This window comes from Sardina pilchardus, chromosome 19 (genome assembly GCF_963854185.1).
Source record: "Sardina pilchardus chromosome 19, fSarPil1.1, whole genome shotgun sequence".
In the NCBI taxonomy this organism is placed as follows: Eukaryota; Metazoa; Chordata; class Actinopteri; order Clupeiformes; family Clupeidae; genus Sardina; species Sardina pilchardus.
In genome coordinates, this window is record NC_085012.1 from 16,549,700 (window position 1) to 16,576,985 (window position 27,286).

Here is a 27,286-nt window from a genome sequence, read left to right on the forward strand (position 1 = left end):
AACCAGGAACTAGGAAGAGCTCCACGTAGCGAAGAGGCTATCTGAGCTACTGGCGTTAAGTTAGTCTATCTAACACTGCGATCATCATAGTTGTGTAACACTATCTGAAAATAAGCATTTAATGATAGTGAGCATTTGCTACGTACCCGAAGAAAACAATGGCGGATTTAGGAGTCGTTTGTAAACACACGAACGTGTCTGCTGTCCTAGATGAAACAATTGCAGATTTGACGGAGCTCGAAGATCTGGAGAAGGTGTATTTAAATCTGTGTAATGAAGAGAAACAGGTCCAGGCATATCTACAGGTACTGGGTGAACAGCAAGGAACAATTGAAAACAAAATGCAGTTGCTTCAGCGGATGAGACCAAAGCTGCAGTTGATTGAAGGAGATGCCTCTCAACTTGGTGGAATGATCAACTTCACCTGTAGTCTGGCTGAAAATGTCAGCAGCAAAGTCAGACAACTGGACCTCACCAAGAAACGATTGTATCAGGCCATACAACGTGCGGATGATATTCTGGATTTGAAGTTCTGCACAGATGGTGTTCAGACTGCCTTACACAGCCACGACTACGAGCAAGCAGCTGCCCATATCCATCGCTACCTTTCACTTGACCAGTCAGTCATAGAGCTCAGTCGACAGGGAGGAGAAGGCAGTAGTGTGGAGACGAGCCTGGCTTTACTGAAGGATGCAGAAGTGGAACTCAAAGCTCTGGTGACCAAGCGCCTTGAAGAAGCAGTAGCTGTAGATGACATCACTCAGGTGGAGCGCTTCTTCAAGATCCTTCCCTTGCTACGCCTGCATGATGAGGGCCTTGCACTATTTGCTAATTACCTCAGCAAACAGCTGGCCAGTAAAGCGCAGGACAATCTGACACTGGCAGTCACATCGGATGTAGGAGAAAGGAGAGCACCCATGATCTTTGTAGACACTCTGACACTACTGTTAGAAGGAATTGCTCGTGTTATTGAGACGCATCAGCCTATTGTGGAAACATACTATGGCCCTGGACGATTGCATACGCTTATCAGTCACCTTCAAGGAGAGTGTGACAAGCAGGCACAAAGTATTGTGGACAAATTCATCCAGAATAGAGACTATCACAATAAGTTTCAGGTGGTACAGACAAGCATGCTGAAGGGGGTGTCTACAGATAAGATCGTGGTCAGGGAATTAGATGCAGTCCTCTCCGAAGTAACTCTTATGAACTCAAGAGCGGAGCTTTACCTGCGTTTCCTAAGGAGACGCATGACGGCTGATTTTGAAGTTGCAGACGCCAATGCGCCTGATGGTGTGTCTCAGGAGCATCAGCAGTGTGCGGAGCGCCTGTTGAAGGAGTGCGAGTTGAGCTGTCGTATGCAAGAGCTGATTGGCTGCTACATACCCATGGAGGAGTACTACATGAGGGAAACTGTCAACAAAGCTGTTGACATGGACACGTGGGAAGTGGGGCAGATGACGTCCAGCATGGTGGACGACGTTTTCTACATTGTGAAGAAGTGCATAGGCCGCGCTCTGAGCAGCCAGTCCTCTGACTGCGTGTGTGCCATGATCAACCACGCCACGAGCCTACTGGAGCAGGAGTTCAGAGAGGTGCTCGTGGGCAGGTTGCGGATGGGCTATCCCGGCAGCGCGCTAGCAGACTTGCAAAGAGGTGTGAGCAGTGCCGTCAGCCTCATGCAGAGCAGTCTTCAGCACGGTAAAATACACACACACATCGAGAGCCAGGAGCAGGCCAAGAATGCCTTCCTCATGACCCTCAACAACGTGGACGTGTGTAGCGAGAACATCAGCACCCTGAAGAAGAGCCTGGAGAGTGATTACGCAAAGCTTTTGAGCCAAGGGGCAGCATCTGAGCATGCACAGGCCAAGATTGACAGCTGTTTAATGGACATGGTGAATACATCCAGCAAGTTCAAAGACCTGCTCCAGGAAGGTTTGTTGGAGTTGAATAACTCTGCCATCAAGCCTCAGGTAAAGCCCTGGATCACCAGTTTCCTGTCTTTCTCGCACAACATTGAAGAGGAGGAGTTTGGGGAGTTCGAGGCCAATGACCCGTGGGTGCAGCAACTCATCGTCCAATTAGAGCAGCTCATGGCGGAGTTTAAGACCTCTCTATCAGCGGCGATCTTTGACACTCTCACCAGCTTGATGATGAATTTCATCTCCATGGAAATGGAGAAGACCGTGTTCAAATGCACCTTCAGCAGGCTAGGCGGCCTGCAGTTTGATAAAGAACTGCGCTCTCTTGTTGCATACCTCTCGTCTGTCACGTCCTGGACCATCAGAGACAAATTTGCTCGGCTGACGCAGATGGCCACCATACTTAATTTGGAAAGGGTGTCCGAAATCCTGGACTATTGGGGTCCCAACTCCGCTCCACTGACATGGCGTCTGACCCCCGCTGAGGTGCGACAGGTGCTGTCCCTCCGCGTGGACTTCCGCAGTGAGGATATAAAGAGACTACGTCTGTAACCGCCTGTCTCAAAATAGGCATTGCTCCATTATGTTGTTGTACATAGAACCGTTGGTGAACTATATATAGAGAGCAGTCTGTGTTTTTTGCTCCATTACAATGTGTTGATATTTATTGTTATTTTTTGCCAACAGTTCAGTTAGAAAAATAGAGCAGGGAAGGTTAATGTTGAGCTGTTCCTTTTACAAAACAACAAACAAGGCAGGGGTCGAAGAGTCAAGTGTTAATATCAAATCTGTTTTGTCCACTTTACATAATATTGTAAATGTTTGTGATTCTGGTTTTCTACTCGGGAAATAAATAATATTGTATTTGCATGGTTAATTGCCCACCTGTCCTATTTACATTTTTTTTCTTATTTTTGCTAAAACACTAAATGCCATTCTTTGACCAAGTGCTCAGTGGCCTGAAGCCATCTCATGCTCTTTCTATGTCTATCATAAACAAGCTTCACAATTTGCAGATGTCACTGACCCTTTTTTGCTAATTCAGATTCAAAAGTATTGATCATACTTGATAATTGTTTCAAATTATGTGAAAACCCATAAGCCGGTTCAGAATGTGAACAGGTTATTGAATATTACAGTCCTACAGATGTCCCATATTAGGCTGTAGATTGTAGCACTTCTCATTTACCGAACTGAACATTTAGTCTTTTCCAATACTTTATTTTTACTGAATGTACAGTACACGCTGATTCATGGAGTAAAAAAAACTTTTATTTTTGGAGATGCAAAATGCATTTCCTGTAATCAATAAGCACTATGTTCTTCTTTTAACTGTACAGGAAGCTGTTGTAAATGTTGTTTGGGAATGAGGTTTTGTGTTAACAATTTTCAGAAAATGGTAGAAGGTTCCAAAAAATGGTTTTAACCATTGTGAAAAAAGTTATCCATGAGGCTTTCAGGGTGTCTGAAAAACACCGGGCTGCATTAGGGGTGGGTTACCTGTAGGCTACTGTACAGTTCATGATTTACCTGTACTGTATGGTGTGGTATTTTATAACACAAATGTAAACAAATAAAACAAAATCATACTGATTTTTGGGATTGGACAAAGTCATTAACACAACACACCATAATTATAACCACCACTTTAATAACTGAACATTTGATCTTCAAATGTATTTATTTATTCACACCATATTTCATCAAACAATATATTATATGTACATACAGTTCGAATAATTCCTGTGGGGCCACAGTGTTTGCCCATTGTACGCATCTCTGACATGCTGTGTGTAACATAAAAAAGCAGGATCACAGTGCATTATCAGGGCAGTGAAAGTGTGGTCTACTAGTTTATAGCAACTCATTACAGACTCTTAATGCTCTATGTTTGTTTCTACAAAACATTATGCAACATAATTTGTAGAAGTGTGAATAGTTGCTTGCTTAATCATCATTACGTCTACTCACATAACCTGCAATATAATAATATGACTCCATTCATCTTAATCTTAACCTTTGTACCCCTGTCTCATAGTTTTATACATTATATACATTTCCTCTAGGTTCTTTCAAAATCCAGATGAGAAAACCATCATAGTGAACATTGTAATCCTTCAACCTCAGTGTATACAGTCCTGTCATGTTCTTGTCATGTTGTGTTTTTAGCAACTTTGCTGAGTAAATGGGAGGAATGTACTATGTGATTTTTGCCATTACTTCTCAGCTCCTGTTGTTACATTTATTTGGTTGGGCTTTTTTGATACTATAATCACTTCCTGTTTACTGTTAAAATGTAATTCCAAGAAACCAAACGGGAGCGAATCTACCCACAGTTCTGCTGTGAATGGTGGTTTGATCTGTGGTCATTATCAAATATGTTAGGCCCTTAACCTTTATGCCATAGCAAAGTGCAAGTGGCAGCTGATAAAACTGCATAAAAAATAAATTAATTATAACGCTGGCATTCTACATTTTTCTTTAGAAAAGTGCACACATTTCATTGAATGTTTTACACAACATGGAACTGGAGGACACAAGCTACATTAATACACATGAAATGATATAGGCCTACCAAACGATTTTTTTTTTTTAGGTACTGTTCACATATTGCAATGGCCAAGGCTTTATCATCTTCTTACACGAAAGAGTTGTGCATTGGTTCTGAAACCTGCAATAGAATAATTGATGCACACATTGACTATGATACCCGACACATACATCATTTTGATTAACACACTGATTTTGTGTGCTTGAATGAGAGTGGACTGTATGTGCGTTCTTATCTCTTACCTTCTTGTTGCAAGGGACCATAGCAGTGTAAGGGAGACCACTCTGTCTCACATTCTTATATCCAGACTTGTCCATGACCAGCATCCTGACGGACGATCCACCACACATTATGATCCTCACCACTTCCTTCAGATGTTCCCTCTCCACCATCTGTCCATTCACTTCGACCACCACATCGCCCTCAAAGAGTCCAGCTCTCTCAGCTCCACTGCCCGCAGTCACCTACAGAGGGGGACAGGTCAGGACAAATAAGGGAACAATCGTGATAGGACAAGTTAGTGCATTAATAAATAGTACTCACTTTAAATAGAATGCCAGTTAGTAAGGAAGTAAAATGTATTTCTAAGGCACATATAAAATACAGTTTACACTGACCACAGTGCTGTGCAGGTGCAAATTAACAGACAGCAATGTAAGATAAAAAAAAATCAATAAATACAACAAATCATAAACTGACAGGGAGAAGAGTGTGTTTTGAGTCTAGATGGTTCAAGCGAAACCTAGCCACTTAACAAGAGCTTAATAAAATCTGGTGCCAAACCCAGTTGTGTTTCAAGGTCACATCAGTGATAACAAAAAGAGATTTCAATGCCACAGGTCCTATCGCTATCTAAGGTGGGATGAGTGTCCTACCTGGCTGATGAACGTCCCTGGTTCATTTTCGACACATCCTAAACTGAAGCCGAAGCCCGAAGCTTCTTTGTTCAGAACACAGAGCCGAGGGCAGGGTGGCACTGAACGGTCACTCTTCAGGGGCTGGCCTCCCCGAGTAACGTAGTCCTGTCTGTTTTCTTCACTTCTGTCCACAATATCTTCCTCATAGAAGAGGAGGGGAGACAGTGCTATCTGTGGCACAATACAGCTATTGTTTAAGGAGGAATCAGGCAGTGATAAGTGATCATAATAATAAAAAATAAATAGACAGATACACTCTGACAAATGTATGACCATGACACACCTTCTCGTAAAACGCTCTCCCAGTGAGCGAGATACAGGTGAGCGTGACCTGTCGGCCGCTCTGTCGCACTAAGCTGACTATGTCCTCGTGCTCGGCCGCCTCGATTGGCTCGCTGTTCACCGCCAGCAGCAGGTCCCCATCCTTCATGCCTGCCTTTTCTGCTGGACTGTCAGGGTCCACTTCACGCAGCAAATGAGCTGAAGGGTATTTTGGAATCATATAGTTTTATTAAGGTGTTTTGCGCTTGATGGTCATTTGTACTTCAAGGCAGTGTTACAACCGTCCACTTCAAGGCACCTGACCCTAACCCTAACCTTAACCCTTGCCTAACCCTATAGCATCTTCCAGGCATTGCTGCCTTGAAGTCGACAGTGGGGGCCCAAAAGGCCATATAACCTAATTTGCACAATTCCCAACAAACACCAACAATATCCAACAAGCACCAACATTTGGGTCAGTGTGCACCATCAGTCTGTGTTTGTTAGATGAAGCTGTTGACATGTCCAAATGGTACTCCTTTCAATTACTGTCTGAGCAGTGTGGAGGTAAAAGTTGTTTCTCTGAATATATTAGTCTATCAACAGATACTGAGGTAACCAGGGAAATAATTTCACTATAGCTCCATACACTACTGCAATGCAATTTGTGCACATGTGCTAGATAAGATAAAATATACAAAATTAGTTTACAATAAAACTAAATGCTGGTTTCTTGGAGTTACAGTAATTTCCTGTGTATTAGCCGCATTGAGTATAAGCCGTAGGGCACTTTTTAAATGCAAATTAAAAGAAATGAAACCATATTAATACCATATCAACTGCTCCTGTGTATTACTGTAACCTCATAGCTGAAGATATTTCGCAAAATCAATGTATAAGCCACAGTTAATAGCTGGGAAATTACGGTAGGCATATTGCACAATTTTAGAATTCATTCCAAAAGAAAAATTGCGGATGTGATACTGACCAAGTTGTCTTGTTGGCAGTTTCTCTTGTCGCAGTAGAAAGCCATAGCCATGCGGGCCCTGGGCAAGATGCATTGTTTTGGGCCTGTGCGGTAGATTGTGGGAACCGGCCATAGTGGGCAATATGGGTATGTTCCGCTGGCGGAAGTGCTGCTCACTTTGTGCGTCAATCACCAGAACTGTTAAATGATCCCCACATTTCTTGACCTGTAGAGGAAAAAAATAAACATTGTGAACAAAACAAATCAAAGAGCAAGGATGAGGTAGTTATGTAATGTTTCACGACCGATAAGAGGGACTCACTATCTTGGAGACTGCTGAATGTGTGAGGGTGGAGACCAGGCTCCCATTGATCCACACCAGACGATCCCCAGTGCAGACTCCTGCTCTCTCAGCAGGCCCCTCAGCCACCACACTCACACGGTAACTACTCTTCATGCCTGAAAACATTCATTTTACTGTCATGCATTCATACCACAAAGCTGTGACATTGAAGTGTGTTGTGTTGTGTTGTGTTGTGTTGTGTTGTGTTGTGTTGTGTTGTGTTGTGTTGTGTTGTGTTGTGTTGTGTTGTGTTGTGTTGTGTTGTGTTGTGTTATTATGTACAGTTCAACAGGCCTATTATAACTTATACCTTCAATGGGTGTTATGGTAAGACCCATGTCATGGTCTGGTTCTCTGATAATGTGGCAAAGCCTAGGTTGGGCAGAGAGGCCGCCATGATGAGCACTGACGAGAGATTTCAGGTCCAGATTTTTGGACACAGCCCTCTCATAGTCTTCACTGTTCACCACAAGCAGATAGAGCAGCAGCCCTGACTCCTGGATCTGTCGAACCACCTGTCAATCAAACCCAGTGATAGCCAAAGTTAGAAAGAAATATCACTAAAATGAAACATTCCTTGGTAAATATTTTCTAGATCATTCATGGATATCAACCTTAGAAAAACATGTTACATGCTACACTGAAACCTTGCACTCTACAACTATAATTCCACATAACATGTACACTTACACTACAAATTTCATTTCAGTTCTCTTTTTTTGCTGTGGAATTACCATCGAACACAAGAAAAAGAGGAAAACGAAAGCCGAGAAAAAGCAGGGAAAAAAAATGGCAGAGCTGTAAAGTATAGTGGGGCTGGTCACCTGGGCATGTGCCTTGGTGTGCACAAACTCTCCGTTGACCTCCACCACATGATGCCCTTCCCTGAGCCCGCTCTGCGAGGCCGCGCTCCAAGGCTCCACCAGTCCGATGCGGTGACCCTGGACGTCATCCCGCCGCTGCAGGTGGAGGCCGAAGCCCTGGCCCTTCTCCCTTTTCAGCCTGCACAGCTGGAGGGGCACGTCTGTCTCTGGGGCAACGACAGCGGAGGCATTTAGAGAACGTAGAAGACAAAGGTTACCATAGCCACACATCTGTCTCTGGGGCAACCACAGAGGATGAGTCCAGAACACTTAGGTTACCATAGCCACACATCTGTCTCTGGGGCAACCACAGAGGATGCATCCAGAACACTTAGGTTACCACAGCCATACTGTAAAGGTATCTCTTGCAATTGCATAGACAACATTCCTAAGAGGATGATGTAAGTAAGGCTAATCTATTTTACTATTTACTTGTCCTCTCTCCTTGGAGCATTTACTGTATACTCGATGATATCGGAATTCGCTCTGATAGTATGGTGCGCTAAGGATGGTTGTTATCTATGTTTATGGGTTGAAACCTACCTGTGTCATCTGAAATGACCAAGGCTGGGTTATCGATTCCAAGTTTTGGGTTAAAAGTAAATTTCCTAAACATGAAAGGAAATCAAATTAGGGAGGTGTACATGGATAAATACAAGACAATGAAACTGTTGTTTTAGTTTTTGCTGGATATTTCAGAACTTTATGGACAAGAAGGAAAGACAAGAAACAAAACATGTGAACCACCACAAAGGCTGTGAGACTTACAGAGGAATGTCATGGCTTTTCTCTAGTTCTGGGAATAAAAAAACAACATCCATATGCTGGTTACAATCTGCCTGCCAGTTTAAAAGATTTCCCATGAATGTGTGAACCAGGCTGCAGCCTTCAGACGTAAACATTAACTGAGACTCCTCATAAGGCTCAAACTGGTCTGTTTAGAACGTAAGCTCTATGTTACCCATTGGCAACCTGCAGTTAATATCACTGTGATAGTACAATACCAACACCATAAGCCCAGAATCAGCAATAATAGTAATCGTTTGAGCAGTTTTGTCATTGTCATTTGTTTGTCATTAGGTTGCCTAGTGGTACAATAACATGTCAAACTGGTTTCAATCTACAGGTATAAAAATTGTACATTCTTTTTGCACACTCCAGTAAATACAGCATCCAGCATTTAAAACAACACAATTTAGCCTTAACTGCTACACTCTTGTGTCCAGTATTGTAAATTGCACGTACTGTATACTCCCAATCCCCACCCTTATCCCAAGCAGCTCAATGTTAACAAAAGTATGCGCAGAACACAAACAAAATCACTCACCTGTTATGTATCTCATGTTGACGTTTTGCTATTCTGGGTCTCTAGCCCTACAAAAGCACTGTATGAATCAATAAATAAATATTTCATGTGAGTTTCTATTGCAATGTCCCGACCAGAATTCCACCTGTCTTGGTTTGTGTTGATGTGAAAGTGCAAGGTACACAGCTTGGTAGAGCATTAAGAATGTACCGTCAGCAACTCACCTGTCCAAGAGAGCTGCTCCTCCTCCACAAAACATTTACCAGCTCAATGGTTAATCAGTATGCAGATGCAGTCATGCCACAGCCCATCAATGGCCCACAGTCACCTCGGGAAAGGGTGTTGTTTACATTACATGTTGCTTAAGAAGTAAAACAAACAAACAAACACGCTATAATAAAAAAGTAAAAAAAACTACACTAATATTATTATTTGATCTTTTGGCTTTATTCTTCAAAGCACTGGTAAGGCACTCTCATTTCAGCACACTTGAAATGTTACATATTTCCCTTTATCGTTGTAACACTTATGAGATTTGTAATCTCGTATTGGCCTGTCAAACAGTTTCTTCAACAACACAACACTACATCAAACACTAAAACAACAATTTTAAATGTCAGTGATTCAACAAATATGATTTGATGATTCAACAAACATCCACCTAAATGTAACATCATGTTTACCATCTAGGGACCTACGGGATTAAACAGAGCATGAATGAAAGTCTATCACAAGAGGTCTATCACAATGCCATTGAGAATACCAGTGGTTGGTTGGTTAACCACAACTTAAATGCAACCACTCTTAGGAAAGCATTCTGTTTGCTGGTTGGTCTGTACTGTAGGGAAAATAAATTGAGTGGAAGTACGTACTACGTAGACAGGCGGAGCGAGGCTAAATTCTGGCTAGTACCATGGAATTTCATACAGACTTGGTGCTTTCTGCAATGGAAGACTATGTCACATCTGACCCTACAATGGCATGGCTTTGAGTTAATTGTTAATACATTAACTAATATCCTGCGTAGAGGATAAAGGACAAAGAAAAGGGATAATGATATGCATATGAACATGCATTGTCATACATGTTGGAAGTACAGTAACAGCAACAGCCTAGCAGCTGGGCTACACTAGGCATGCAACTGGTTCATGGAGAATATAAACAGTTTTGGAAGACCAGTCTAATCTCTTTGACGGTGCAAAGAAACAGCGCTCTCACATTAGGTGTAGTCAGCTCCATTGATAAACGTGGAAGCTAATTCATTATTATAATCATTATAATAGTATAACTATTTGAAACTGTTATCCTTAATTGTAACTGTAACTGTAATTATTGCAGCTCGTTTCAGTTGCATGCCCCTGGTTGTCTCCCCGCTGTGGAAACCACACCGCTGTGTGAAGAGATTCCACCACGTCTGTGCGTCCCGCGTCATTCCCCCAAGCGAGTGGTTTAGCGGCCGCTATTCCCAGAGCCGATGGAGCTGGCCTTCTCCAGCAGGAGCAGGGTCTGCCTCACGCCGCTCTCCACGCGCCGAAAGTGCAGCCTCTTCCACAGGCTCTGCTGCTGTTGCCGGCCCCACTCCAGGTCGCGCAGGAAGACCAGCAGCTGCTCGCGCACGCGCTCCCGCTCCCACGACACCGAGTTCTTCCCGATGACGCTCAGGATGGGGTGCCAGTCCTCGGAGATGTCCGAGCCCTCCATCACCGACGCCAGCACCCTCACGTGCCGCCCTGAGCCGCCCTGCTGCAGGTTGTAGAGGGACTGCTTCCCTACGTCGGTCAGCTGGTTCAAGTACAGGCTGCGAATAACATAAGACAAAAACATAGCAAATTAGCAAAACAGTTTTACACTGATATGAAGTACAGTTCAGAGGTCTCTGGCTGTTTCACGTACTGTAAGTGTAATGCAGATATATAAGCGCTTGTGACATGTACAAGCATGTGACTTCAATGCATACAGAACATGCAATGGAACAATCCAAACACAAATATGACGCCTATGCATTCATGGACACATAAATACACGTTCTTGAATGTTCGATGTGTAACCCATCAACAGCTCTGCCCAAGTGCGCGGACACCTACTGTACTGTGTGGATGGTTGGATGCTCTCTGCAGGCGTCCACCAGGGTGACCGCTGCGCTGTCCCCGATGCTGTTATAGGCCACGTTGAGCTCCAGAAGCCCCGTCTGCTTGCCCAGCCCCTCAGCAAGCTGCAGCGCAGCCGAGTCCCCGAGACCGGTGTGCATCAGGGACAGGTTCTGCAGGCTCTGGTTCTCTGGGAGGCTGTCTAGCAGGGTTCCGACCCCTGTGTCCAGCAGGTTGTTATCACATAACCTGTGTAGGGTGAGGGTGAGGGTATACCCCAGTTATCACACCTGCTTTTTGGCAGTAATTAGTAATTATGTTACAGAAAAGGTTGAGCAGGCATAGAGGTTAGCAAAGATGAACATCTCAGTGAGGTCATCCAGGTTAAATACACAAAAAAAACAACAGCACTTAGAATTTAGTCTATTGACTAGACCAAACTCTGACTGAATTAAGTCTTCTCAGCTAGGTATCCAAATCAAATCAAATAAATAAAATAAAGTAAAAAACATACTGGTAAATAAAGTTACATACTCACATGTCCATGTGATATCTAGTCTTCATTAATGTACCACCACTACTTACCTTATCAACTAGTCACAGGGAGGGAGGTACATGATGGCAGTTTTACATCTTAAATAAAGAAACTACAGTAATTTCCTGCATATAAGCCGCATTGTGTATAAGCCACGGGACAGTGTTTTATGTGAGTTAAAAGAAACAAAACCATATTGATTCCATATTAACTGTCCCCGTGTATCAACCTCATAGCTGAAGAAATTTAGAAAAATCAATATATAAGCTGCGGCTAATAGTCGGGAAATTACGGGTAATCAGGACTAATATAAGTGTGGAGTAAAACAGTATCTTACTGTAACGATCTAATGGTACAGTTGGGTTCAAGCAGGAGATCTCTCAGAAGTGTGCAGGACTCTGGACCGAGGAGGTTAAACTGTAGACTGAAGATAACAAAAACACACGGCACGCACACGCTTGCAGTTAGTTTGTCAACTTTAAATTGAAAAACTAATCTTAGACATTAGTACATGTCATTAGGATAACTGCCACCCAATTCCAATTCTAAACCATCAATATGTGCAATTATACAATACACAATATACAATTATATGCAATTATGTGTAAAATAATACTTAAAGCAATATTTAGAATTACTGGTATGAATATGAATAAGCATCACGTAACACTATAGTTTACCATGTTAGTTCACCATGCATGGAAAATGTTACCGCATTTGTAATGGCAGATAGTGACTGCTAAATGGTGGAGTGATAGAATGGAATTGAGTAGCTATTTATGGCCAAGCATTCTGCTGATGCTGGTGGCATAGATTACTGATTGGTTAATGATTAGCAATCTGATCGTGACTGCCCAATTCAGAATTGTTATGTAATTCTGTCAAAGCACATTCTCACACAATAAGTCATGACACACGTCCACTTCAACCAAAGACACAATCCATTAGACTTGCTGTTGAGCACCTACCTTTTCAAATCCTAAAAAAGCAATGTAATAGTCCCACATTTCTGATGGAAGGTGGTTATCATATAAGACCTCTAGGAAGTTTTCTTTTGCAGCTAATTTCAAATATAGCCTACATAGAGGTGTTAAGTTCCTTGTGCTACACGTAGGGAATTTATCACAGTGGCCTATCAACAGCCGAGGCTTAACATTACAAAACAACAACTTGACTCAAAGTATTAATCGAATTAAAAATGATCATTAATATAACGTCTAAAACAGATGGCAAGTTCATGATATGACAGCTTGCATTTACATTGACAGTAACTTGATGGAGATTTCCTCCATGTTCGTTTATACTGGCAGAGAAAACATTCCAAGTTCATCCTAGGTTTAAAATGACTGGTGCAACAGACTTGCATTTAATCTAGGTTTAAATTGGGAATTAAACTGAGATAACCTGAAGTTTAAATTTAACCTGAGTTTAATTTAAACTGAATTTAAACTAGGTTTAAGGTTGGTGCAACATAATTAGCCAGTAAACCATGATATAAACTAGTTTAAAAGTTAAACCAGGTTGGTGCAACCCACCCTAAATGTCTAACTCTGTTACCAATTACTAGACCACCTGAAAGAAGAGCAAGCTCTCTCACTTGAGGCCGCGTGTGTGTCGGAAGGCAGGCCAGAGTAGGTGCAGCAGGTCTTGTGTGAGGTGGCAGGAGGAGAGGATCAGGTCGTTGAGCAGGAACCCTGGGGCACAGCAGCTCAATACGGCGCTGAGGACGAAGCACTTGAGCGGCGTCATGCGCACGGTCGACAGGTCGATCGCCTGGATGGACTGCAGCACCTCCGCCGTCACCCTGGGGTTCTGGAACTCGTAGAGCAGCGTCAGCAGGTCCATCATCTCCTCCGGAGGCTGCTTCTTCCCGCTCTCCCTGATCAGCTGCTTCTTGAGCGAGCGGGTGATCTGCGACACCGACTCGCTCTTGATGCTGCAGCCCAGCTGATCCAGGAGCCGCCGGTTGCCGTAGTGCAGGAGTCCTCCCATGAAGATGGGGTAGAGCTCGAAGGACCTCTTGTCCAGGGGTCGCTCCGGCAAGGGTCCGTGGACTCCCAGCAGGCTCTGCTCCACCTGGTCCAGCACGTCCTCGTTGTAACTGTCCTCCGAGCGGAACATTTCCGCGGCCATCGTGCGCGCGATGTGCCCTTTGCTGTGTCGACTGATCTTCTCTAGAAAGCTGGGGAAGAGCTTCAAGAGGTTGAACACGGCAAAGATCTTGAAAGGTATGAACTTGGAGAGGATGCTGAAGAGGGTGGTGACGTCCTCGTCAGGTTTACCGATGGAGTCCGACACCTGCTTGGTAAGTTTCTCCAAGGCGGTCTTGTTTTCACCAAGAACGACATAGAGCGCGGCGAGGTACTCCTGCATGGCAGGGACAGCAAAGACGTAGCGCTTTGCGTCGATTTGAGCACTGTCATACAGGCGCTTGCTTTCCACACAGGGCACCAGGAAGAAATCCAGCACATCCGTGCGGAACATGGCCAGCTTTTGCAACTCCTCGTCTGTCTTCGTTTTCCCACCGATCCACTGCTCGAGTTCGTCCTCGGAGAAGGATGCTCGTTTCTTCGTGACCCCGTCAAAGGCCAGTTTCCCGACGGTCTGTACAACATATAGCATCAAGGATGTCTTCTGCGGGTCCTGGGAAGACAGACCACCTCCAGTGTCAAGCACTTCACCTCCAAAATTAAGTCGCAGGAAGCTTGTGTAGATACCGGTGAGGGTGCGAATGGGTGCTTTGTCATCTGTGAAATGCAGGAAGTGCAGAGTGGCACAGGTGAGCCAGCAGTATGAGGGCAGGTAGCAGGCGGCTGCCAGCTGACTCTCCTGCCGCAGGTTGAGGTAAAAAAGCTCAATCAGCTCGTCCTTGCGGGACTCCCTTCCAGTCTGTTGCAGGAGCCTGCTTGTGAAGTACGCTCGCTGGCGTGCAGGGTCATTGAAGCCACAGATTTGTGCATACCGGGCCACATACTTCTGGGGAACCCGCTCAAGAGCAGACAGCCTTGTGGTGACCAAAATGCTTGCCTGGGAGGAATAGAACAGATAAAATCAATAAACAACACCGAATTAATGATGGTATTATTACAAACAGGAAGTGTAACAAATGTTTTGAATTATCTTTTTACTTCAGGCAGAAGATAATTCCTCAGCAGATTTACAACAATGGCTCCTGGTGGAAGAGCTTCATTTGGATCGCTGCACAATTCGGTGGAAGCCATGCGGAAGTCCAGCTTCATCCTCTCCATGCCGTTGAAAACGAAAAGCACATTTTTTGCCTGGTGAAGCTCTCCGCTCAGCAACGGAGTCTTGCGGAGGTGCACATACTTCCTGGCCACAAGATCTCGCAAGGAGATGCTCTTGGACATCTGTGAGAGGTCCTCACAGGAGAAAGGCACTAGCAACTGGAACTGAGAGAGCGAGGACCCAGAGCACCAGTCCAGTACCAGCTTCCGCACGACTGTGCTCTTGCCGGAGCCCACTGCCCCGTAAAGCAGAATGTTGACCCCTTGGTCTCCGGTGTTGAGGGTTGTCTGGAAAAGCTCTTCGACTGTGGTGGATACACCTTTGTTCTGGTGAGTGTAAAAGGGACCTGGCTTATCCTCAGCTGGGTGCCTCTCCAGAATGAGAGGATCGATATGCATAGTTTCTGGGGAGAAGCTGCCTCCAAATTGCTTCTCTTCTTGAGGTAGATGGCTGAACCATAATTTCAGTTTCTGTTTGTGAACGTCAAGTGGATCTATGGGGGCTAAATATAAATCATTATTATTATACCACTGCCATCATGATTATCTGATTACACAGGGACACATGGTTAAAATATGACATTTAGTTTCAATCTATTTTCATTCATCTATTTTTTCAAAGTTATAAAGCCCACTTTCACTGTCATTGAATAAAGCCCACTTTGTCTTTTGCCCATAACAAAATTGATTATGGGGATGTATGTAAGAGTATTTAAGCTAGACATGCATTCACTTGAGTGCAGTGCACTGAAGAAGGCACGTCTGTACAATAAACAGTGTATAATAAACACCTAAGTGTGGCCTTTATTCTTCTTTCTCACTATAATCAAATTCCCCCATTATCCATAACACCTTCTACTGATGGAGAAAATAAGACAAAACCAGTGGCACACTGGCAAACAAACATAACAGTAGTATTTGTTTATTTTCAATGTTTATTTTAATTAGGTTATTGATCGTAGGCCTATTTAATCTATTTCATTCTATCCATCTGCATTATTGATATTCTCCTCCATATAGTCTTAACAACTTTTTAAAGCTGTTCACTGTTAATTTAACTGTTGCATTGTTTTATCAATGAGTCGCTTTGGACAAAAGTGTCTGCCAAATCCTATAACCATCACCATACCATGGCATTAGTGCATAAGAATGCCAAAAATAGCTTCATAGTCTAAATGGTGTCTGTCTCCAGAGGGTCTGTTAACCATCTACACATCAAGCTATGCACATCATTGCAACAATATAAAATACAAAAAGACCAATTAAATGATCAAGGTAGGAGTCAGCACTTCTTTACCTGTATGACATTCTCTCTTGCACGTCTTCAAGTTGCAAGCAACTGATGGATGAGCAGTAGACAGTCCAACTATTGACACTTTATACCATCTGCTGAGGAATTAGGGAGGCTGTTAGGGATCTGTTCAGCTCAGTGAAGACATAAAATTGGCTACCTTTACACAGCCCTTGACTACCTCACCTTGAAAATGTGGACACACCCAAATTTCTAACACTGGTCATATCAGTTGACATGAGCTTGAGGTCAACATCTAAAGAAAGGCAAAAACAAAACATCTACTTAATCTTATTTTGGATATGCTGTATGAGCAGGGATTGTTCATAACACACAATGTGAACACCTGACAGCAGGTGAGTGTAGCATGATCATGTGCACTGTACACTATATAGGTGAGGTGAGAGTTACCAACTTACTTTGTCCGTAGAGAGGAAGGAGCTGCCTACTAGCCTGACTCCTCCTCCTCCTCCAAACTATCCTTGCCCCGGGGCTACATCTTCCACAACGCCACATCTTGATGTCCCATTAATGCATTCTGAAAAAAAGTCCTCCTTACTTTATTTAATCTGCACCATTCCCTGCATAACATTAGTGAGTTTTTATTAATTAACAACCACCCCTCACAACGTAAAACTAAACGTTAGACTATACCTAATTCCAAATAATATGATGATGAATGCCTATGTTGAGGTGCAGTTTCTGATTCTGCACACCTGTATCAGTGGAGTGTGAAAGTCTGTAAGGAGTTGATCTTGTCAGAAAATGACATGCACCACCCCGATTTGCATTTTGGAACTACAGGCACAAGGCTGAAAGGCTAAACAATAATGGGGCATAATCTAGGCTAGGCTATATTAAGCCAAAGCACTGGACAGCTGCGTTTGCTGTGCCGTGCGTGACAGCAATTAAAATACACATTCTGCTCCTACGGAAAAACATTTGTCTCATTCATCATGGGTCTTATGCCAAGGTCGTGCTCTTGCAATGTTAACTCTTCTACGTTTAATTCGTTAATAGCGTTACAGTTCCCACTCATCACACTGATTACAATGTCAAAGTTAACTGTCATGTAGCCCAACATGCATGCATGCATGCCTAGGCAGGTCTATATTCCCTGTGAAAACGTCATATTTGATTTCAGACAGGGCGACTACATTTCAGTATCACGATGTAGCCTGCCTACTCCACCAGAAAACCATCAAGCCATATGTCAGATTAATAGTAGACATTTCCTGACTACTGACACATAGACCAACAATCACCGTGCCGATCGATCATGCAATTGAAATAGCCTACCCTACCCTACCGGTCTTCTCTCCCGAATCCAACCCAGCGCGCTGTGTACTAATGTTACGCTAGTTAGACACCATTGCTTAAATTGCATTATATCTGGACGATACGAAACCGAAATGTATGGTTTAACGACATTTCAACTGCGAAAGTATCAGATCCCTAAGAACTCTGATTGTGCTTTCCCTGAATAACACTCAGTACCCGTTACACTTCCTGCTTGAACTCAGCTTACGTGATGTCACGTTGAGGGAGTTGCACATTTTGTACAGTCGGCGAATCTGAAGGAATGGCAAGAATGAGTAGACTATTTGGAGAACGAATTCACAGCTAGATATGCACCGTGTAGGCCTATAGACTAGGCTATTACAAACAAGGTTAGGTTATTGTGATTATCTCAATAGAATAACGTTACGGGAGCCTATTCACAGGTCATTTTTTAACAACGGGAATTATTATTATTATTATTATTATTATTAGCCTACTAGTATAACAATAAGGGGAAAGGTGAGTAGCCTAAAAGTCGCTTTCTGCATGAATTTTGCAGCAGTCAAACTGCAATGCAGTGATTGACCACTGTGGGTCCTCAGTTGTTCAGTAATTACAGCCACACTGTTTTAGGGGTCGTCATGCCTCATGTGCATACTACACATAATTGGTTCACCTAGTACATAATGAAGTTGTATGACCTGCTTGTGAAACATGCAATTATTTTCTTAAAAGAATATAGCTATTTGAATGTGTTTACTAAACTTAACTATGTTATTGTAAAATGTATTGTAGCCTAATCCACTTTTCCAGCAACTGTGAGTATGACTAGGCCTACAGCTAGGATATCTGTGCCATACTGTGGCTGTCTCAGGAGTCACTGTAAGAGACTTTAATCCTTTTTCTGATGTTTCCCAGCAAGACCACACCCTCAGCCTCTCCCAGATTTTGAAGTTTTGAAGTTCCTTGAACCATTGCCAGGCCTGTCTACTGAAGGTTCTCAGAGGACAATCTAATCTACTCCCCCCAGCGCTGTGAATGGTTCTCCTCCAACAACCCCCACCACTCCCTGCCCTGTTGAAGACAATTCCAGGGTTTTTGATGACTCTTTTTGGACCATCACCCCATCCACTCCCACTGTTTTTGAAAAGTCTGTATGTGCAATCCTATCCATTCCCAGCTTTATAAAACATTATTCTAGGACAACCCCATCCACCTCAAGGCCTCGACATTCCCAGTGCAGCACTGATACACACAGTTTTCTTTCATCTGTATTTATTATCTTCATGTCCACAGAACAAAATACATGATCTTCAACCAAAACAAAATATTGAACCGAAATCATGGTAATACAGTTACACAGGATATAAAGGGCTACACAGTCGTGTAGTATAACCTGATAATAATTTGATTATATGGTTAATGCATGACTTGGTTGACATATTGTGTGTTCATAGCAGTGATGTAGCCTGTTAAAGTAGGCCTAGAGGGCTCTGACTCTGAGGGTTAGGCATTGTCCCGCTGTTTGACCGTGCATTTGACCCCATTCTGTGGCCTCAGTGTGCCCATGTCCTGAATCTCAAAAGACTGTCCCGGCACCAGGCTGAAGTCGAACCTCTGCACCAGTTTAGCCAGTGCAACCTTTGCCTCCAGCTGTAAACAAACATGGCATTTATGACCAGATGCAAAAGTCCTTAGATAATTCTGATCTCATTATGTAATGTGTGACTTTGGCAAGGGTTAGGTTATTGTTACTGGTTATCTTTAATCTCAAATACAAATGGCAGTGTCTTGTGTTTGTATGTGTGTTTGTATGGATGTGTGCTTTTTACCTGGGAAAAGTTTTGCCCAATGCAAGACCGTGGGCCCAAGGAGAAGGGATAGTAGCAAAAATAAGGCCTTAGGGAATAAAGCATAAAAAACGACATTTTCAAGCCTGGCCTTACACTTTGTGCATATTACCATATGTACAATATCATTGTTGCAAACAAATGACAACACAATGTAAATCGTTGTCTTACTTAGGAGCACTCAAATTAAATCTCTCTGGATCAAACGTCAGTGGATCTTTGAAGAATATTTCCATCCTTGAACACACGTATGAATTGAACTAAAAAATAGAAAATCAAAATGTCAAATGTTGTCAAAATGTTAAAATGGTCCATGCAATTGAAATATCAATTTTGTCCTTCAACCGATACTCAACTGTCTTTATAGGCCTACAAACATATATAACAAGGATGTAGTGGTAAAATAAGAGGTGAGTAATCTATGAATTCTGTGATTTCGGTGAGGTGGACTGTGACTGTGGACTGTGCCATGTGATAGCAGATTTTAAAAAAAGGCATTCAAAACATGGTTGGTGATGGTGGAGGTTATTGGCCAACCATTGATATCAAATGGTTCCAGAGTGTTGATGACTGTACATATTGTGAATGTGGATAATACAGCATGATTTTTGAATGTTAAAAGTTTTAATTGGTGGATAAACTCTTTTGAAAGAGATAAACTCAATTTCTGAAATTTCAGCAGTGGATGAACTGTGTTTATTTGAGTTTAGCCTCCACTACATCCATACACACACACACACACACACACACACGCACACACACACACACACACACACACACACACACACACACACACACACACACACACACACACACACACACACACACACACACACACACACACACACACACACACACACACACACACACACACACACACACACACACACACACACACACACACACACCTGATTGTACAGGTAAATGCAACCCTCCACGTTAGCAGCAGCGGTAGCATGCTGTCTGTAAACAGACCTGGCCCTGACTGACTACAAGATCGGATCCATGTCAGAACAGTCAGGCCTGTTTCTGGAAGGAGCTGCTTATTGAGCATGACACTTACAAGAGTCAGACATCCTCCTGGGATCTTCACTCCATTGATGATGGTGTCATGCGGAACATAGCGAGATGTACCTGGAGCAGTAGGGTATAACCGCAGAGTCTCTTTCAGCACCTTCAGACAGAGACAAGATTCAGAGACATCAAGAAGATTATGAGCGGGGGTTCTCCTCAAGCTTCCTTCCTTCAAGCTTCCTAAAGGGTTGTGTTTTCATTGCCACCTTCCCCTAAGCGTTCCCTCTTGGGAGTTCTATAAAGTTCATTGAGACCATTTGTTCATTGAGAGCATATAAATGATTATAAATAAGCAAACTGAATTCGTTAACACAGTGTACACAACCTGTGTTAGGTAGGTGAGGTTCCCCAAGTCTTCATATCTGATCTCCTGCTTCATCCCAATAACTTCATCCACTTCCTCCTTTAGCCTGGGATTTAATTTCATTAATTTGTCTCCGTTTGTCAATGCAACATTTCAAAACATTGCTGGTACTGTACATCAACACATGGCATACTCCATACCTGTTTAGTATCTCTGGATGTCTTCCAAGTTCCATGATAGCAAATGAAAGCTGGTTAGCGGTTGTTTCTTGACCTGGATATGCGATCAGCTGGTTAATGAAAAACAGAAGAGCCTATCTACAGAGAGCTTGTTCACTACCTATTAAACCCCACTGTGTTGATTTTGGTTGCAGTTCCCCCAAAATTCCACTGGGTTCGATCGCTGGTTTTGTAGCCTGGCTATCACTAGACCAAGCTCAATCTTTTAAGATTGAACAGTAGTCTGGGATGTCTGCTCTGTATTTTCCACGTGATCAATGGGCATAGCCTCTATGCATTTGGATAGCCCTTCGACCAATCAGATGGTCCGGGTGCGCCAGGTGGATAAGCCAGTTTGCCCCCTCAAATTTGTAACGAAAGCAGGAAACATTTGGAGGTTTCCAGCCTGAGCTGCAGGGCAAAATCAAATCACCGGCAGATCGGGCTGGGCCTTATTAGACATTAGACAGACTCTGATAACAGTATAAATAACATTGATCAAGTAAATTTATTTTCAATGTCATAAGATAGTCACCTGCTATAAAAAATGTGACAAAGTTGTCCAGAATGGTTTCTTCATCTTCATCATTGTTTTCCTCTGTGAAGATAAAACAACATAAAAATAAGATTTTGATAAGATGTCAATCCTTAAAGATGATGATTTTTAGATCCCTGTAAGTGAAGGTGACAATCCTCTGGAATAGCCATTCTAATTGAGGGGGTTTCTTACAGTCCAGTAAAGTGATATTTTTCTAATCTCAGGGATGCAGCAATGGAAGGTGTAAAAATGTATGGAAAGATAACACTAGATATCACGCTAGTGCAGTTTGAGATCATGCTCTTCTGAGAAAATCTCCTGAAACATAGACGTTTCTATCCCTGTTATCTTCTCTTTACCCTTTCTCTACTCAGATAAACCGACAAAAAAACAACCAGTCTTTTCAACAACAGTCTTTCAGATGCCTATATCCTCCTACAGCCTACATACTTCTAATCTACAAATTGAATACAGTATATGGTATGCTGCTCCATCTGTCTTTACCGACAGTTGAAGCAACGTATACCTGCACTTTTAAGGATCTGTGTAAGAATGTCCTTGGGCACATTCTCCCCATTCCGGACAGCTCTTTTCCTCTCGTTGATCCAGGTCTTTCCAGTTTCTCGGAGAAGCAGTAGGGCCTCCTTTATCTGCTGCACAACTTCTTTATTCTCAGACCGAGACTGGAAAAGGGGAACAATGATCAATCTTAACGAGGACTTTTCTACTCATTTCACTTTCTCAGTCTGTGCATCTGGGTCACCTCACCTCAAATTGTTGGTCTCGGATATAATGGATCGAGCCCTTGAGACAGAGTTCAATGGCTCGAGGGAATGGAGAGTCACCACCATTGAATAAATCTAAATCTACTCCAAAGGCCACCTGGATAGAAACACAACCGTCACAATACAACAAAACATAGGTTACTTCAAACATAAGCCTCACAGGCAGAGTCCTATCTACATGTAAAATAAAACTCTTGTCTAGTTTCTATCACTAGATTGTCATTGTCTGAATATATTTTGTGTAATGCATTTGGGTAAATATGGACTAATCTACAGATTCAAACTCCCCAAATTCTTGAAACAGTATAGGCCAAAGTTCGTCACTCTTTTCTATAGGACTTGTGCGGCAGTGACCTTTGTAATCACATCCAGGGTGAAAGTGTTAATTAGCTTGTCCATTTGAAAAGGAGTCTGTCTCTCAGCGTACTCCTCCAGTTTTTCCATCAGGCACTCTGCTCTCTCATTGAAGACACCCATGAGACCCCGTAAGTATCTGATTGAAAATCAGAACAGCAGAGGCAGAGAAAGCAGTCATTAGATCAACAATAGCACAAACAGTGAAAAACACTGCAGTGTCGGTCTAGAGGCTGTTGCAAAGCTCTATCTCCCAAAGAGGCTTCTTTACCGCTGTACTTTCATTACGGTTTCAAACGATATACAGTATGTGTCAACACCAACCTGCTCATTTGTATGTATCATTTCACTTTGAATGATCTGTATGAACTTGCCTTCTCTCAGAGTAAGTTTAGGCTGTAATTAAAATGGCAGGCAAAGTACAAAGTCTGTCAAGAAACAAAGTTCTCATGGATGAACTAGCTATTGTGTGGCATGCGAAAATATTGAGCTGACTCATAAATGTTTGTGACTAAGGTTGTTCTCATGGTTACCATGTTAATTGATTGCTAATACAGTAGCTGCAGCTGCAGCTATAATTAGGCTTGGCACTTTACCCATCATTCAAATTAGGGCCCCACGTGTTACAGTGAGTTTCTTTAACCCTCATGTTGTCCTCAAATCTTACCGACGTTCGTTGTCCTTGGGGTCAATTTGACCCCAGCTAAAAAAACTCTCAAAATATGATTAAAATATTTTTTTTTACCCAATTTTTTTTGTGGTAGGTACTTAACAAGAGTGTAATAACCACCATTTAAAGCCCTACAAAACAATCCCACCCCCCCACACCCCTTTATGAACCCTGGAACCCTGACTGGCAATATGGCCAATCCAGTGTCAACAGCCCAAAGGCTGACTTTTTGGACTTTTTCAGACCTGCCAAAATAACTTATATGTAATATGTACTTGTATATGCAACAATGATAATAACTACATGTTCTCATACTATTACAATAATAATATCCATAATTTGTCAAATATTCATTTTCATCATGTTTCATAAAAATGGGGTCAAATTGACCCCAATACCACCAACGTAACTATTTTTTTTACAGGACATTGGAAACATATTTTTGTGCAAATTTCATGTTTACTCTGTTGTACCCTTCAAATGAGGAAAAGTCATGAAACTTGAAGCAAAACAAAAAAAGTGAACCATATATTTTATGATGTTAAACATGGCTTGGGGTCAAATTGACCCCAAGGACAACATAAGGGTTAAATAAAATTGTATGTTAAACAAATAAAAGGAAAGTAGTGTGTTACTCACAAACTGCTAAAAGCAGGATCCATAATTCTGCGCTGTTTGTGCCACTGATTGTGATCCAGAGCAGTCAGTAGGCCATTTCCAAGAAATCTGACCAATATCAAATACAGAGGCTGAAAGTCTATAAGTGGTCTAAGTATCATACATTTATCTGTTCGTTTATGAGTCTCCTATAACTCATAGCATGGGTTTACACAGTGCAAAAGGTGAATACAGATGTGACTCAAGTAATGTGTGGAGTTTGGTATGCCTTTTCTGCCGACTTCCCCATGGATTGAATAATTTAACATTTTCCTTTGGCGGTATGATAGAGTAAGTCAAGCAAGTCACTTGTATAAATTAATATAAATTGTGACTCCAATCTCCAGCTTGGGAAAGTTAAGTAGGCCTATCATTCATGTGTTATTTAAAGGCAGATAAGAAAAAGGGAAAAAAGCCACTCAGGCTCTCCATGCAAAATTTAATTTCACCCCTTATAAATGCCTACTTTTGACCTTAAAACCCTTCTAAAGTGAAGTTTTTAAGTAGACATGTGCATAGATTAAGATTGATTGAGGAGAAATACCTATTGAATCAAGGAATCCCTGAATTAACACCTTAAAATAAAATTAAGATACAGTATTTAAAGTGTCCTAAATTACCCCTTAATCACAACATAATAAAGAGAACCCCTGGCCTGACACCTTAAATGTAAATTAAGGGGTCACACCTCAAAATGGCCTTTTTAGGTAAAATTAAGGGCCTGTTTTCCAAATTAAGGACCACTTATTAGAACTTGGTTTTTGGTATGTTTTCAGGGGTAATTTAGGGTAAATTTGACTACATTTGTAGTGAATGGAACTTCTGTTAATGTGAGAGAGGCTTTTCAAATGGGCAAGTATATCTGTATATTAACATAGGATATTACCTGACACCAAACATGCTGGACAAACACTTGACCACGTATGGATCTTTACTATACTTTGGTGACATCAGAATCTCCTATAAGAGCAAGTAAACCATTTAAGGTCTGATTACAGGAGACAAGAGAGCCATAAATTAGCTAAGTGAATTCAGGGGCTTTTATTTACCTTGGTCACCTCAGGGCAAGTCACAAGGAGAACTACAACATTGTAGAAGTTGAGTCTGCAGATAGGCCCACTTGCTTCAGTAGCCCTTGAAAACATTAAAGCAAAGAACAAAACTGACAATGAGAACAAAACACACATAATGTGTATTTCAGACTTATAATGGTGCTAACCTCCTTGTCCCACGATGGCCAATCAACAACTAGCCTATGTCTATTTCATATTACATAGCATGACTTGAGTAGCCTAGGCCTACTTGTCACAGTCCTACAGTATATAGTTAGAATAGAATAGAATAACTGTCACAGTCAATTTACCATTTCAGAAATGTGTCATTAAGATTACGGCCAGATCTTGTGTCTGCCAAAAAAGGTGACATATGTCCAGACAGGAAGCTGTGGATAAGCCAGCAACAAAAACATTGAGACAGATTAGAATAAGAGTTCAAAGACAAAGCAAAACCAGTGGCTACATATACTGTAGGCCAACTGCTTTACCCACCTGCACACTTTAATCCAAAGCGATTTATGACAGTAAGGCACATCATCAAATGTAATGTAACAATTTAAAGTTAAACTAAGTTGAATAATTAGCCTGGGTGTCCCATCCTGCCTTGCGGAAGGCTCTAGCCAGGCTATCGAATAATATTAGTAGGCTAATAGACAATTAATATGGTAATCATAACAACGATAAACATAAACATGTACAAATATGACTATTTTAATTAGTCTATTTTAGGCAATTTTAATTAGTTAAAATAGATGATTTTTAGCTTCCTTCTCAAAACTGTAAAAGTAAAATTGTATAGCCTACTGGTTTCTTGGTGGTCCTGGGATATGATCAAACTTTCGATGCACATATTTTACGTGAAGAAAGAAGCCAACAAACAATAGGAAAGCCACCGCAACTCCAGTAAACACCAGATATCCAGTCCACACTGCAATCTGATAAATCAGTGCCATTTCTTCTTTGACTTGAGGAGCTGATATTTGTATTATCCTGAGCAGTCTGGTCTATTGACGTAAGTTTACCCTAAACAACACTGGAGAAGGAAGTATGAAAGTTCATAGCCTGGCGCACCCTCCCATGTGACGTAACAGCTTCGGCAAAGTCTCACAGAGCTCTGAAAGTCGATGACAATCAGGCTAGAAAGTTCAGCTTTTGACATCAAGCTCAGGCTGACTCACGTCAACGAGATCCGCCTCTTTTCCACCAGGATCCATCTGAAACGTGTGATATGACCTCCAGCGTTCAACTTAAAGAATTATATGTATTTACAAAGACGTTATTGGCTTCCGGTGTTACGATCTTAATGGGATAAACGGTGCGTTTGTCCGCCTGGGAAAACAAGAGGCGCTTTCATGCACCAAAAATGCTTCATGCTTTGAGGGAAACAACTTGGATTTGGCGCACGTCAACAAGTTGGTGACAGATGATGCTTAAAAACGAAGGACTTGCGCCTTCCTTCGTTTTTACGCATCATCGCATCATCTGTCACCAACTTGTTGACGTGCGCCAAATCCAAGTTGTTTCACACCGGTAAGGTACTTCTCCGGTCCAAGCAGATCCTCGCGAAAACATCGGAGTCGGTTTAAAAGTTGAAGTTGCAGAGAGAGGCGCGATCAAACTCTAAAGATCTCTTTGCTTCTTCGGTGCGAATTAAAAGTTTAACCATGGTGGCGTGGGATGGTGGTGGTGGCATCTGTTCTCTTGCATGCTGTCGCTTGCACTGATATTCTGCAGCAACTGCACCTCAGCCAATTGCAGGTAACGTTTTTAACGAGTTGAACATTAGCTTAGCTTCAACGTAAATTGGCACTACGTTGGGGTACTAACATTTTGGGTTTGCTCCGAGCAAATAGTTTCATTGTGAAACTAGGCTACAGATGTCAAGTCCACTGTAACATTGATTTGTGAACACGTTCATCTCATTTAAATGGTACATAGAAGACAAAGGGACATCACCAAATATTGATTTGATTTTTTCTTCTTTTTTTGCCTCACTTCAATTATATTGTTCAAAACCATTGTAAACAAGCATTCCTGCCATTCATCAACAATTCACACCGTTTTAGACTTTAAGATATGTGCAACAATATTAGCACATACAGTTTTAGACCCTAAAATGGGTGGATTACAAGGTGTGTGCATTGCCACTGATCAAGTCTCAAGTCTGTTACTCTTTTTTATTTATTTATTTTTTCCCCCTCAAGTGTTA

The 27,286-nt window shown here is 42.2% G+C and overlaps 4 protein-coding genes across 9 annotated transcripts; 1 reads left to right on the forward strand and 3 right to left on the reverse strand.

The window, feature by feature from the left end:
- The first annotated feature begins 13 nt into the window (after positions 1–13).
- On the forward strand, positions 14–3,600 carry cog4 (component of oligomeric golgi complex 4). The gene has a single exon (XM_062520878.1). The coding sequence runs from the start codon at positions 159–161 to the stop codon at positions 2,475–2,477; it is 2,319 nt and encodes a 772-aa protein (XP_062376862.1). The 5' UTR covers positions 14–158; the 3' UTR covers positions 2,478–3,600.
- A 7-nt stretch (positions 3,601–3,607) lies between these two features.
- Positions 3,608–9,320, reverse strand: nherf4a (NHERF family PDZ scaffold protein 4a). Its single transcript, XM_062520879.1, has 11 exons — positions 9,155–9,320; positions 8,596–8,623; positions 8,371–8,435; positions 7,789–7,994; positions 7,275–7,479; positions 6,944–7,080; positions 6,643–6,847; positions 5,677–5,873; positions 5,352–5,564; positions 4,719–4,940; positions 3,608–4,596 (listed from the first exon to the last, which is right to left on the reverse strand). The coding sequence occupies exons 1-11, from the start codon at positions 9,168–9,170 to the stop codon at positions 4,564–4,566; spliced, it is 1,527 nt and encodes a 508-aa protein (XP_062376863.1). The 5' UTR covers positions 9,171–9,320; the 3' UTR covers positions 3,608–4,563.
- A 238-nt stretch (positions 9,321–9,558) lies between these two features.
- Positions 9,559–17,785, reverse strand: nlrx1 (NLR family member X1). 4 transcript variants are annotated; one of them, XM_062520883.1, is made up of 9 exons: positions 17,596–17,785; positions 16,711–16,829; positions 16,478–16,547; positions 16,298–16,386; positions 14,884–15,503; positions 13,353–14,782; positions 12,093–12,179; positions 11,218–11,469; positions 9,559–10,931 (listed from the first exon to the last, which is right to left on the reverse strand). In XM_062520883.1, exons 2-9 carry the CDS (start codon positions 16,805–16,807, stop codon positions 10,583–10,585), a joined length of 2,994 nt encoding a protein of 997 aa, XP_062376867.1. In that variant the 5' UTR covers positions 16,808–16,829; positions 17,596–17,785; the 3' UTR covers positions 9,559–10,582. The 4 variants fall into 4 exon arrangements, with proteins under 4 accessions (XP_062376867.1, XP_062376864.1, XP_062376865.1 ...); XM_062520880.1 differs by having other exon boundaries at positions 16,298–16,389; XM_062520881.1 differs by lacking the exon at positions 17,596–17,785 and adding an exon at positions 17,008–17,544 and having other exon boundaries at positions 16,298–16,389.
- A 1,051-nt stretch (positions 17,786–18,836) lies between these two features.
- Positions 18,837–26,465, reverse strand: LOC134065799 (cholesterol 24-hydroxylase-like). Of its 3 annotated transcripts, none has more exons than XM_062520887.1 (15): positions 26,256–26,465; positions 25,386–25,463; positions 25,072–25,156; positions 24,909–24,982; positions 24,005–24,091; positions 22,696–22,834; positions 22,325–22,438; positions 22,083–22,239; positions 21,554–21,616; positions 21,001–21,073; positions 20,822–20,906; positions 20,486–20,596; positions 19,594–19,682; positions 19,405–19,471; positions 18,837–19,225 (listed from the first exon to the last, which is right to left on the reverse strand). In XM_062520887.1, the coding sequence occupies exons 2-15, from the start codon at positions 25,445–25,447 to the stop codon at positions 19,079–19,081; spliced, it is 1,353 nt and encodes a 450-aa protein (XP_062376871.1). In that variant the 5' UTR covers positions 25,448–25,463; positions 26,256–26,465; the 3' UTR covers positions 18,837–19,078. The 3 variants fall into 3 exon arrangements, with proteins under 3 accessions (XP_062376871.1, XP_062376869.1, XP_062376870.1); XM_062520885.1 differs by lacking the exon at positions 26,256–26,465 and adding an exon at positions 25,882–26,105; XM_062520886.1 differs by lacking the exons at positions 25,386–25,463; positions 26,256–26,465 and adding an exon at positions 25,882–26,105.
- Between the last annotated feature and the right edge of the window lie 821 nt (positions 26,466–27,286).